Source organism: Theobroma cacao, unplaced genomic scaffold (assembly GCF_000208745.1).
Source record: "Theobroma cacao cultivar B97-61/B2 unplaced genomic scaffold, Criollo_cocoa_genome_V2, whole genome shotgun sequence".
Classification (NCBI taxonomy): Eukaryota; Viridiplantae; Streptophyta; class Magnoliopsida; order Malvales; family Malvaceae; genus Theobroma; species Theobroma cacao.
In genome coordinates, this window is record NW_017234740.1 from 44,164 (window position 1) to 57,522 (window position 13,359).

At 32.4% G+C, this 13,359-nt stretch overlaps 1 protein-coding gene across 1 annotated transcript; it reads left to right on the top strand.

The window, feature by feature from the left end:
* Window positions 1-7,863: 7,863 nt before the first annotated feature.
* Window positions 7,864-10,811, top strand: LOC18507236 (1-aminocyclopropane-1-carboxylate oxidase homolog 1). The gene is made up of 3 exons (XM_007099618.2): window positions 7,864-8,452; window positions 8,830-9,151; window positions 10,163-10,811. The coding sequence occupies exons 1-3, from the start codon at window positions 7,902-7,904 to the stop codon at window positions 10,448-10,450; spliced, it is 1,161 nt and encodes a 386-aa protein (XP_007099680.2). The 5' UTR covers window positions 7,864-7,901; the 3' UTR covers window positions 10,451-10,811.
* The last annotated feature ends 2,548 nt before the right edge of the window (window positions 10,812-13,359 follow it).

Genomic DNA, 13,359 nt, shown 5'->3' on the forward strand with positions numbered 1-13,359 from the left:
ACGCTTTACTGACATAATTTTTTGTCAATAAAACTTTTAATTTTAGTAGTGTTGGTTGCGAGTGGAACTGTCCATTTTTTTCGATAACACAAAGCTTTTCTAGTAAGATTTTACCTAATGCAATCACTCTTCCATAGTGAAGTCACCAAAATGTAGAGGGTTTTTCTTATAATGAGAGAAAAAGTGTTGTAAATAAGTAAAAAGATGCATTAAAAGTGGTAGAGAGAAAGATTGGAGCAGTTTCTAAAGTATTAAGTGTTGTGGCAAGTGGAAGAGAATAGTTGAGTAGTACAATAATGGTTAAGAATAGGTAAAGAATAAACGAGCGGTAGAGCATCCATACTGCTAAAGTAGTAGAGCAAGATTGATAATATGTAGAGAATAAATGAGCAATAGAGTATAACTAAGAATAGGTAGAGAGTGAGTGAGTGCAAGAAAGTTAGAGAGAGAAGGTCTGAGTGAAAATATATTTGCTCTAGCTCTAAAATCTCTTCCTCAAATGAATTGTGAAAGCTCTATTTATAGAGCTAGAAGAAAAAGTTACTCAATAATAGGTTTTAATACACATAATAAGCAACATTTATTGAGAAAAGCTTTAATGTACATAATGGGTAACAGTTATTGAAACCCATCATGTGGATATGAAAATAATGGTATTTTGCATATAATGAATAACAGTTAGAAACTTATTATGTGATCATGGACGTAATGGGTGTTTGATGGCTATTAGTAATATAATAAGACTTATTCTTGAGTAAAATGTGAAAAGGAAAAGGTGTACATGAAAAGGTACAAGAGAACAAGATAAGAACACAAGGTGTATGTGAAAAAGTACAAGAAAACAAAGTAAGAGAAAAAAGTGTATGTGAAAAGGTACAAGAGAACAAAGTAAGAGAAAAAGGTGTATGTGAAAAGGTACCAGAGAACAAGCTAAGAGTGAGAGGAAGAAACATTTGCACTTCAGGAAAAGTTTAAGTGGAAAACTTCTTAACTACCTCCATATCTAAGCCACCAAGCCAAACTCTTTAGAACATTCAAAAGGTGAAATAGTTCCATGAACTTTGCTACTTATTTCGGGTTACTTTCACTATTATCCATATGAAATAGTTGTTCCACTACTTTTAGTTATTTCACATGAGGTAGTTGTTCTGTGTGAAGCAATGTTCCACTTGTTCCAATTGTTCTCATGCTCTTTGTATAGCATTACGATACTTTAAAACAACTCTTAGAGAAATTACTAATCAAAATCAACTATCTACAGCAACTTACAAGGATAAAAATTAGTTAGAATTGCTCTGTCTTATCTCATTTTTTCTTTGTTGATGATACTTTAATTTTTTCTATTTGCTAACTCTAATAATTGTCAAGTTATGCTCATAGTATTTTACGGGAATATTGTTCTGCTTCAAGGTAGATGATTAATCTTCAAAAATCATCCATCCTTTTTATTACTAATATGCCACAAGAAAAAAGACAAGATTTACAAGGTTGCTTGCAAATTTAGATAGTAGACAGTGGCAAATGCTTGTGTTATTACAAGGAGCTGTGGGACCTCAAAAATTTTAAAATTTTTTATATATTATATAATTCTCTTTTACTGGTTGCTTTAAAAAATTTTAGCTCTTATTCTTTTTTGTTTTTAACCACCAACAAAAGTTGCTTAACTCCATTCTTGATTGTAGATAACTCAAGTACATACTTGGAAATTCCCTCGTTCTTGGGAAAAACTAAATGTTAAGCTATGGATTATGTCAGAGACATAATTAAAGGAAAGCTTCAAGTGTAGAAGCAAACTCTAGTGTAATATGGTGGAAGGAAAATTTTAATTAAAGTTGTGGCAAGTGCATTACCAGTGTATGTAATGAAATGTTTCAAATTGCCAAAAAAAATCTATGATAAGGTGAACATTGAGGTGCAAAGGTTTGGTGGGGTGACAAAAAGATACATTGGATTAGTTTGCAAAAGTTGACATTAAAGAAAGGATTGGGGGAATGGATTTTAAGGTTTTGAGTTTGATGAATGAGGCTTTACTTGCTAAGCAATGTTGGAGGAGACTTATTAATCCGAATGCTTACTGGGTAAAAATCTTAAAGACATATATTTTGAAAAGAGCTCAGTTTAGAGCCAAGAAAGGGAGCAAAAGCATCATGGACATGGGTTAGTACTATTGCGTGTAGAAACTATTTGAAATATCATTTGGTGTGGTAGGTGGTGGGTGGTAGTGAGATTCATAAATGGAAACATAGGTGGATACCTAATTATAGTCCCTTTAGTCAAAACATTGGTGAGAATGACGAACAATTGCCTAGAGTTAATTGATAGGATAGAAGGAAAGTGGAGGCTGAAAGCATTACTTAAAGTTTCTGAGGATGTTTGCAGAGCTATAACTAAGGAAGAAGGGCAATATATATGTGGATTTTACAGTCTATACATATCATAAAAATTTAAAAATAAAATAAATAAGCATATAAAATGCACATATAGTTAGGGGCGAAGCTAGCCAATTTTTGTTGGGGGGGCCAAAGACGAAAAAAAATAAAAGCTAAAAATTTTTAAACCTAATATGTTGAATTTAACTAACGATCAAAAGATTCATAATAAACAATAATTTTATATAACATGTAAATAAAAAAACCAAAAAAAAACTTATAATAGTTATCTAAGAAAGTTGTGCTGGACGATGTTTCCTAGATTCAAATTCATCAATTATTGACTCTGTACTAAAAAGACTAGCAATATCTTTCTCATTATAAACAACTAAATTATCTGCAAGAAACTCATCATCCATTTTGTTCCGGAGTCTTGTTTTCATAATTTTCATTGCTGAAAAGGCTCTCTCTGTAGTTGCTGTAGAAACCGGAAGAGTCAAAATAAGGCAAATTAATCTATCAATCAAGTGGTAATTCTTTGACTTTTCTGTTTTTGCTAATCTTTGGCACAATTCAGAAAGTGTCTTAACATCTTCAAAATTTTGATGATGAGGTATATCAAGCTCGTAATGCCTCAATTGTAACCTCAAAATAAGCCTTTCTTGTTCTGTGAAATCTTGAGAATAAAAAATCTCTACTAACTTGTAGATATTAACAACATTGAATGATTTCTAATTGTTATTAGGATCCAAAGCAGTGCTTAAAGTTAAAAGTTCCACAACTTGCTCATTGAATTTCGAATTCAATTCTTGTAACTGAGTATCTATCGTCATTAAAAATATATCAACTCGATAATGATGCTCCACAGTTACATCTGGTTGACGAGATCGACCTCTGCCTAAGATATATCGTGCACCCATGTCAAGAATTTCTATCTCATGTTTTTGACAAAATTTTTCACATTCTCAAGTAAATTAGACCACCCATCATCTCTCAACTTGTGAAGGAGTGATTTTGTAGTAAAAACAAGATGAATTGCATTTAAAATATCCGGAGAGCATAATTGTAATGCTTGGCAAAGAACATTAGTGATTCCCATGATCTCATACATCAAGTGTAATATGAAAATAAATTCAAATGATGATAATATTTTACTAACAGCAGAAGCATCACCTATTTGTGAATAACTGGCCCTTTCGTCAATAATACTTTCCACAACAGTGCAGGTTGCATCAAACATTCTCATCAAGCTACAAATAGAATGAAAGTGTGAGCTCCATCGAGTATCTCCAGCTCTTTGTAGAGTTCTTACTTGATTTACTCCTCTACCTGTTTCAAGTTCATCACTAGCAATCATGTTTGCAATGTCAATTGCTTGAGCAGCTTGTAATTGGTCATGTCTTTTGGAAAAAGCACTAACAATATTTACAATAGAAGTCAACTGTGTAAAAAATTCATGAATATGAACTACTTCTCTAGATGCTGCAACCAATGCTAATTGTAATATATGAGCATAACAATGCACATAATATGGGTATGGACAATCATTAAGTACCAAAGCTTGTAAAACATTCCATTCACCATGCATGTTACTAGCCCATCATATCCTTGACCTCGTATACTTTCAACTTGAAGGTTATAACGAGAAAGAACAGACACTAACTCTTTCTTCAAAGTCATTGCATTGGTATCACTAACATGTACAAGATCAAAGAAACGTTCTTGAGCAAAACCATCACCATCAACAAATCTCAAAATAATAGCCATTTGCTTTTTTTTAGACTCATCTCGAGCTTCATCAATAATAATACAAAACTTAGCATTTCCCACTTCCTCTCTAATTGAATTTCTCACCATATTAGCCAAAATATGCAAAATCTCCTTTTGAACATCATTGGATGTGTACTTAGCAACACGTGGAGCATTTTCCAAGACAAGCTTATGAACTTTGTCATTGTAAGATCCTAAGAATTTCAGCATTTCAATGAAATTTCCTCTATTTTTTGAGGATGGACTTTCATCATGACCTATAAATGCACAAGCTTGAAAAGTTAACCATCTAACACAATCTATAGAAGCTTTGAACCTAAGCCGATTATTCAAGATCTCTTCTTATGCTTGTCTTTTGATAAGCCCATCAATATGTTGGGATTTTTTCAATAAATTCTCACAAGAATTTATAGCAACATTATGTGGGGAATTTGGATTTTTCCCAACATGATTCAAAAGTGGACAATTTTCTCCACTATTTACTTTCTGTCAACTTCTGAAACCCTTTTCAATAAATGCATTTGAACCTAGACGATTCGAGGTGTTCTTACTAAAAAGGTAGCATGGCAACCAAAATATAGCATCTTTGTCACAAGAATACTCTAACCAAGAAGAATATAATTCAAACAAGAAGCTTGAAAACGACGAGGATGATCATCATTTGATAGAGGATACGTCTTAAGAATGGGTTGACATGGCCCACATTTGAGATAAGCACTATGAATTTCCTCTCTTTGATTGATAGGAAATTCCCATATCATTGGTCGTAATCTAGAGTCAGGTTCTATAGGAAAAGCATTGATTTCTTCAGGATTGAGCCTTGGACGTTTTGATTCGCACTGCTCTTGTTCATGAGTTGAAGTATTAAGGTTTGGTGGCTCAAGTGTAGGAGAATCATTCGAGCGATCTACCTCTTTTCTTTTAAAAAATTTGTCAATTGTTTTCAACTTACTCGTATTTTAATCAAACTTAAAAAAAAAACAATATAGTCAACATTCAATATTCTTATTTATTTATATTTAAACTTAAAAAATAAAATATAAATAATTAAATACGAAATACAGGATTTCATATAATAGTTAAATAATATAAATAAAAAAAAGAAAATAAAAAAAAACTTTACTTCCTCTTAATTTTATGCAATGGTGGTGGGTGATCTCTGTCTTTCTTTGTCCAAACTCACAAACTCATAAATCTCTTTTAAAGAATAACGTGTGTTTTAATGGTGAATTACAAGAAAAGAGAAATAAAAATAAAAAGACACAAAATAGAAGAAAAAAAGAAAAAGAGAAAGAGGTGTAGAGAAACTTAAATTAGGGTAAAGTTAAGTAGGTTTGTGAAGTTGTTTGATTTTTTTATTTATATTAATTATTAAATAAAAAATTTATTTTGAGTGAGCCATTAATAATATATAATAAATAAAAATTTTCAAAAATTTTTGGGGGAATATTTTTAAAAATTTTGGGGGGGCCTTGGCTTACCCTCCGCCCCTGCATATAGTGTAGGGAGGAAAGGTAATTAATTCTTACCATAGGGAACGGAGGGGTGACCGAAACTTTACACCTCAGTCTTGTGACACGATATCTACCATTTCAGACAGACACTTGGTATACGAGGCAATGTGATTAGTACAGAATTCAGAAAACCCCTTTTATTTAAACAGTCATGGGTAACATTACCTATTTCAACCAAAAGAAAGGACGGTGGTCTGTTAGGGGTTGGAGGGAGGTAGGCGTGGTGTGAACTTCACCAACTACTAGTATCAATAGGGTCATGGTTGCAAATTTTTCAAGTTTACCAAAAGAAAGGGGGGTGGACTGTTAGGGGTTGGAGGGAGGTAGGCGTGGTGTGAACTTAACCAACTACTAGTATCAATTGGGTCATGGTTACAATTTTTTTTTTATTTGGGTGGTATGGGGAGAATAATATAATTTGAAGAAAATTATAGTCACACAGCTCGAAAAAAGATATTAGGCTCAGTGCACGAGGGAGGATTGATGAGATTTATGAAACACCGTAAGATTACCACTTGTTGTATAATTTAAGATTATATATATTAAAAAATAAAAATAAAAAACGCGTGTGTTTATTTTAACATTAATATAACATTTTAATACAATAATTCATCGTTGTGAATAGATGATTGAATTAAATTAAAGTCTAATAACATGGTCAAATCTTCCCATATTATAAGTTTTAATTTCTACTTTAAAAAAAGTTGATCGGTTCATTTAGATTTCTCTAGCAAAAGACGGGCCACCATCCCTACCATTCCTACTTCAGCTTTGCCCATGCTATTGTCTCTTTATATCCAGGAGCTGACTTAAGAATTTTTTTAAGTAATGTTATAATTAAAATAATCATAATAATTAAAAAATATAAATATATTAGAATTTATATTTTAAAAATTTTAACATTAAATTAAAAAAAATGTAAATTCAATACATTCATTTATTATTTCAGAATACAAATATTTGAGATAACTATAATTATCCATGGCGATTTTTTCTTTTTTGAAAACGGTGCATAATAACATTAGTAGAAACACCATTAAATATTTTTTTTTCTCAATATATATCACTAAACAATTATTCATCTACTTGTCACTCATTCAATTGCGTAACGTATACTTTATAAATTTCGTTGTTGAAAAAGCTGTTTCGACTAACGTTGTTGCAACAAGTAAGATAAATGCAAGTTTTACCAGCAAAATAAACCAAATGATACATAATATTTCTATTTATCTCAGCCATCTTCCTTGCAATACTGTTTTCTATTAGCTAAATTATAATTTTGAATCCAAACTATCTAATTAATTAAAAAATATTTAGACATGAAGTACTTAAAAGTTTAATATGAATTAAAAATTACTTACAATTGAAGCCTAAAAGAATTGTATTGAGAGAATGAAATATACAACCACGGCCTAAGAAGGGGAAGGATTTTAATTTTTGAACAATGAGAGTTGTTTAAATTTTGATTTTTTGAATAAAATCTTAAATTATAGAAATAATTTTTTTTGACTTTACATGTAGTATTTAAATATTAATATATAAATTACTTTTTAATAAATCACTTAACTCTTTAACCCCATTTTTTATAAAATTGTAAAAAAATTAATAACTTCATTAGAATATTAACTATACGAAACCCTAGATAACAACTAAAATCTTTTAAGAAGTCGCCCTTGCTAAAATCCATAATCAATCAATGTATATATTTTTTAAACTTATGTCCCGATCTATCAGCTCTTTTAATGTCTCATACATCTCGATAAAGCATTGACTTTAAACATTTAAAATTAATATTTTAATACAATAAAGATCTCACAATCATAACACTTTATAATAGTTTTTAATAAAAAACATATCTTATTCAATGGACTTTATTTCATCAGTTAATAAAAATTTATATAAATAAAAATAACAAATCATCTTTTATTAAAATAAATACTTAAAAATATATAATGTATCCCGATACGCAACCAATATTTTTAAGTTAAAATCAAATTATGGATATAGATTATCTAGGTCGAATTCATTTTTAAGTTAAAAGAAGAATTAATTTAATTATTTAATTATTTTTACTATTTTAAATAAATAAATACTTTACAAATTGAAATATACCATTTTCTTGATTTATTTCTTTCAAAATGCGACTTTATAAACCCTTCAAAGAGTCATTCTCGACTGTGTATCTTTCCCACATTCCATACAGTTTTTCATTGTTCCAGAGCTTCTTGAATCACTCTTCATAAGAGAAATGGTGGTCACAGTACCTGTTGACATTCAGGCAGACGATTCGAAGTCCAACTATGACAGGGAAAAGGAAGTGAAGGCTTTTGACGAGTCAAAAGCTGGCGTAAAAGGACTGGTAGATGCTGGAGTGTCAACGATCCCCCCAATGTTCAAGCACAAGAAAAATGGCATGCCGGATTTCCCCGTTTGCACCAACTCTAACATTGAAATACCGATTGTTGATTTCGATGACATCGATAAAGATGCAAGTTTACGTACTAAGATAATTGATCAAGTTAGGAATGCTTGTGGGAAATGGGGTTTCTTTCAGCTGATCAATCATGGAATTCCAGCAAGCATTCTAGACGACATGATCAATGGGATTCGTAGGTTTCATGAACAAGACTTGGAGGTGAAGAAAGGGTACTATACCCGCGATTACAAAACGAAAAATGTGTTGTATAATTCCAATTTTAACTTGCTCGAGGCACCAGCAGCTTGTTGGAGGGATACCTTGACTTTCATTACAGGGCTCCATCGTCCTCCCAAACCTGAAGAATTGCCAGCAACATGCAGGTATGTACACTCCACGTGATATTCACCAGAGTTAAGCATGCCAATAGTTAATGATGACAACATTTTTTATTTACAATTAATAAGTGTAATGGAGAAACAAAAGGATGGTGAAATGAAACTGTTGAACATAATCAGCCTGCAAGTGTAGTACCGTATTACACTTACACTAGAATTTTATTACAGTATTTACAGTTAGATTTCCTTAATCCACCGACAATTCATATTTTAATCTAACAAATGATTAAATTGCTGAGTTTGTTAATTCTCCATGCAAGTGCAGTCTTGCATGGCTCCCACTTTGTTAACAAATCAACAACATTTTAACCAACATGTCATCTGGGGTGTAGTAATTATATCTTCTTTTGCGTTATTCACAGAGACATAATGATCAAATACACAGATGAAATGATGAAGCTAGGAAAAACGATATATGAATTGCTCTCGGAAGCGCTGGGGTTGAAACCCAGTCAGCTCAACGATATGGGTTGTGCCGATGACATCTTTGCTCCCTGCCATTACTACCCAGCCTGCCCAGAGCCGCAGCTTACTATGGGCGCAACAACACATGCTGATAGTGGTTTCATTACGATTCTTTTACAAGACCAAATTGGTGGCCTCCAAGTCCTCCATGATAACCAGTGGATTGATGTCACGCCTGTTCCCGGAGCTGTAGTGGTAAACGTAGGGGACCTAATACAGGTAAATCTACAATTTGTCCCCTTCTCCTTCTGAATGACTAAAGTTATTTATTTGCACTTCACCTTGAGAAGAAAACAAATTAAGTTACATTAAGTTCATTGAAATTGAACTTAGACTCACCAATGACAACATTAAATTCAACTTTTAAGGTGAATTATGGATTACCACTCTGGTATCATCCAACTTTTTTTTGTGCAATTTTAATATCAAAGCATGAAATTTGGAACAAAATTTATCATTATTTAAACAGAAAAAGAGAATTCCGTTTGGAATCCTCAAATGGAAGCTCTTGTATTAATACTAGTGGTTCCTTTGTGCAGTTTCAGAAAGGAACTCCAGCGTAAGAATTTAAGCACAAAGTAATCACAAAGTTGATTAATTTATAATGGTGAATATATTTCCCATTGATTAAAAAAGGGGATCGATTAATTATACTAGCAAATTAATTAATTAAAAAAGGAGATCGATAGAATCTGTGGGGTATACAATTGATATTTCCAATGTAAAGGCACATTCAATATTACAATGGTGACTATATTACAATAATCTGTACGAAACATTAACAAAAATAAATTCAAAATGGTTACACTATTAACAAATTGACCAAATCACTGTGTTATGTAGGTCAAAAACGATCACTTAATAAATGTTCAGAAGTAACTGTTCCACACTCATCATATCATTTAGAAATTGGATAAATTCAGCATTAATTCCTTTCTTATCTTGCTTCTCTTGGATCTTACGAATGAGAATCATCCGAACACCATGCCTCTCACTTAATCTTCCCCGTTCATTAATCTCCTTTGAAATTTTAAGCTCAAGTTTACAGTTCATACTCTTAATTTTCAGCTTTATTTCAACCCCAAGATTCCTGCAATGCCTGTGTTTTGTTCCTCCTTGGAAATTGAACCACAATTAAAACTCAGGTGGAAAACTGAGTATATAACTGGGATACATACAATAGAGTTCATAATTAAATAAAGCTGAGTGTTTTTCTTTTTCTTTTCACAGCTAATCTCGAACGACAAGTTCATAAGCGCCTATCACAGGGTTCTGGCAAAAAAGGAAGGGCCAAGAGTTTCAGTTGCATGCATATTTAGAAGTCATCATCATCCAGAGAATAGCTCTAGACTGTACGGCCCAATTAAGGAATTGCTATCAGAAGAAAACCCTCCGGTCTACCGCGAAATCACTGTGAAAGAAATTATCAAACACAAACACTCAGATCAAAAGACTAAGGGGACTGCGTCACAAAGCAGCAAGCTGCTGCCATCTGCGCTAGACCAATTCAAGGTGTGACCTTTGGTATTATATTAGACAGATATTGTCAATAAACGATGTTCCATCGTTTAAAATGCATCTCTGTCAATCACTTAAATATGTAGTATCGTTCTCATTTGTCATGTCAGAAGTTGGGTCTGTTTGTTGAATAAGGTCAGGTCTGTGTTCTAGGTTTGTCATTCACTTAAATAATGTTCATTGCCGCTTTCATTTGTCATGTCAAAAGGCAGGTCCTGATATGCCGAAGGATCCCTAGGAAACATCAGCCCGAATAAGAGATTAAACCTATCTGTGCCTTTTGACGTTTGAATTATTTATGTACAATGCAATTATTTTTCTCTTCCAGCTTTTGGATTCAGACAATTGTCCAAGTATGAATATCAAGTGCAATTTCGGAAAGGGTATTTTTTAAACTCTTAGAAGCATGATAAATTTGGAGATGTTACATATTCTTCCTTGGCTTTTGGCAAGGTTCCCCCCGCCAAACAATTAAGGGGTTGGGGTTTTGGGATTTTAACGCATTTAATTTAGTTTTTCTCGAGGTTATTACTGATGGGTTTGGCTATGGATGGCATGCTCAAAATACGCAGCAAAAAGAAAATTAAAAACTTTATAACTAAACAACAAAACATGCCTCCATCCATGGATCACCTTGGTGATATTTAACACATAAAAGCACAAAATAAATTATTCTTTAAAAAGTCACCTTGTCATATAATTTCGTAATCACGATGGCACTTTTCGAAGCAATCCCACAAGCACCACAAGGAGCAAAAACCATAGCCAATCAAGTGCTTGGCCTCCAATGGTAGTACACATTATTGCACTTGAACCTTCAACAAGGAAGGAGTTTTTAACTATACTTTGTGCTAGCAAAGAGGACAACAATTGCCCTTTTATTCTTTTTCACAATCTTAGCCGAACCTCTCTTGAAAATTATTTCATAAGCAATTTTCTCTTTCAAAAAAAGAGAGTGGTGCAAAGAAAGAAAACATTTTTTTTTTTTAGACAAAAATTACGTTTTCTTCAATTATGAAAAACTCTCATATGAAAAAATAGTTAAAAGGTGANTCTTTTTCACAATCTTAGCTGATCCTCTCTTGAAAATTGCTTCATAAGCAATTTTCTCTTTCACACAAAGGGAGTGGTGGCAAAGAAAGAAACATTTTTTTTTTTAGACAAAAATTACGTTTTCTTCAATTGTGAAAAACTCTCATAAAGAAAAATAGTTAAAATGCGACTTAAATAGTTAGGTTAAAATAACTTCAATTTTACAATTAAACCCTCAATATTATAACACAATGTTGGGCCTATTACTTAATTAAACTCTTTTAATTAAGTCCTTGAAAATTAAAATCAAAATTAATTTCCTTTATATTTTGCAATCAAGGCCTTATAGTTATAACTATTTATAATTATGTCAAAAACTTAATTAAACTCTTTTAATTAAGTTTATAGAAGTTAATTACCTAGCATGTGATTTAAGTCTAACTTAAATCGTCACTCTCCCAATTTAATTCAAATGCAATCATTGTGTGTGACCCATTAGGTTTCCAACATGTTGGCAATGGAGTTGATTAATGACTTAATTGATTAATATAAATTTCAATCAATTAGTTTATAATCAATTCCATAGACCAAGATTGACATCTAGCAATGCATCATGGCCACCAAATTGTTGGGAGAGTCAAAGGGTTCTTTGACAACCTTTTAGTGTACAATCTATCAGTGTAATTCATTCCCTCATCATATATCTCAGAGATGATAAAAGCTTGGTACAGTGTCTACTCTTATTGACCTCAATATTTGTTCCTGCAATTATAGCATTAGCTTTATAGAGAGTTATTAAACCTTTTTCATAATCTCCATGTTGCCTTGGCCAATGACTTCAATAAGCTAATGTTAACCAAGAACTGATAGGATATGTCCTCTAAAACACTTGAGGTGATGATTCCTATCTTAACCACTCATTTGCCTTCACATACTTCATACTATACCCAAAAGCATCCTGTTTTGGCATTCTTAGTTAGGCACCCATAGGGATGAAATCAAAGCATAGCACTCCACACATAAGACAACCTGATGTCTCAAGTCTAGGGAGTATTTACACAACTAACACATGAGAAGTGTTACATAGACACTAGAGTGTATTACCAAATGCACTTCTCATGGTAGGTCCTGTTCAATGAACTTGTTCTCCTAGGCAAACACCTATATTCTAGTTTCAAGTATCACTATACTTCAATCTATGAGATCGATTGCTTACTTCCAAAGTAAGGAACATAAAATATACCAATCTCTAAGCATCACCGATGTCCAGTCTCAATGATACATTGACCAGGAACATTTTGAGATTATGCTTTGATGCATATGAATCTCATAATTGCGCCCATTACAGTTTCCTTGCAAGGCATATTAATCTCATGGACTTCATCCAATTAGACTTATAACTCATTATAATTAATGTCTTATTGATGAAGGAAAACCTCCAATTATTCAACATGAATGATATTGTTGCATGATCTGAATCAAGCATCAACCAATCCCAATTGGCTACAAGGCTCATCCCAACATCTCCCACTAGCACAAAGCCAATTGCTACCTCATCGTATGTGGATTTAATCCATTTAGCAATCATGTCTCCATGTAGACTCGCTTGTGCCCTTCAAAGTGGTTAATTACTTTTATCTATCTTCGTGATGTCCATGCATCACATCAATCATATTACTATATCTAGATCCTATGGGACCCAAGTTCTGCTTGTATGGCTCCATTGTTACATTAACAATGGTCAAAACCTTTTATTAGTTCCATGGACTAACGATCTAAGTATCTTCTTATTAGAGCCCTTTTAATATGATGTATATGACTTTAATTATATACATGTACATAGTCCTCTTTCTTTCTTTGGAACCATTCCAACTAAA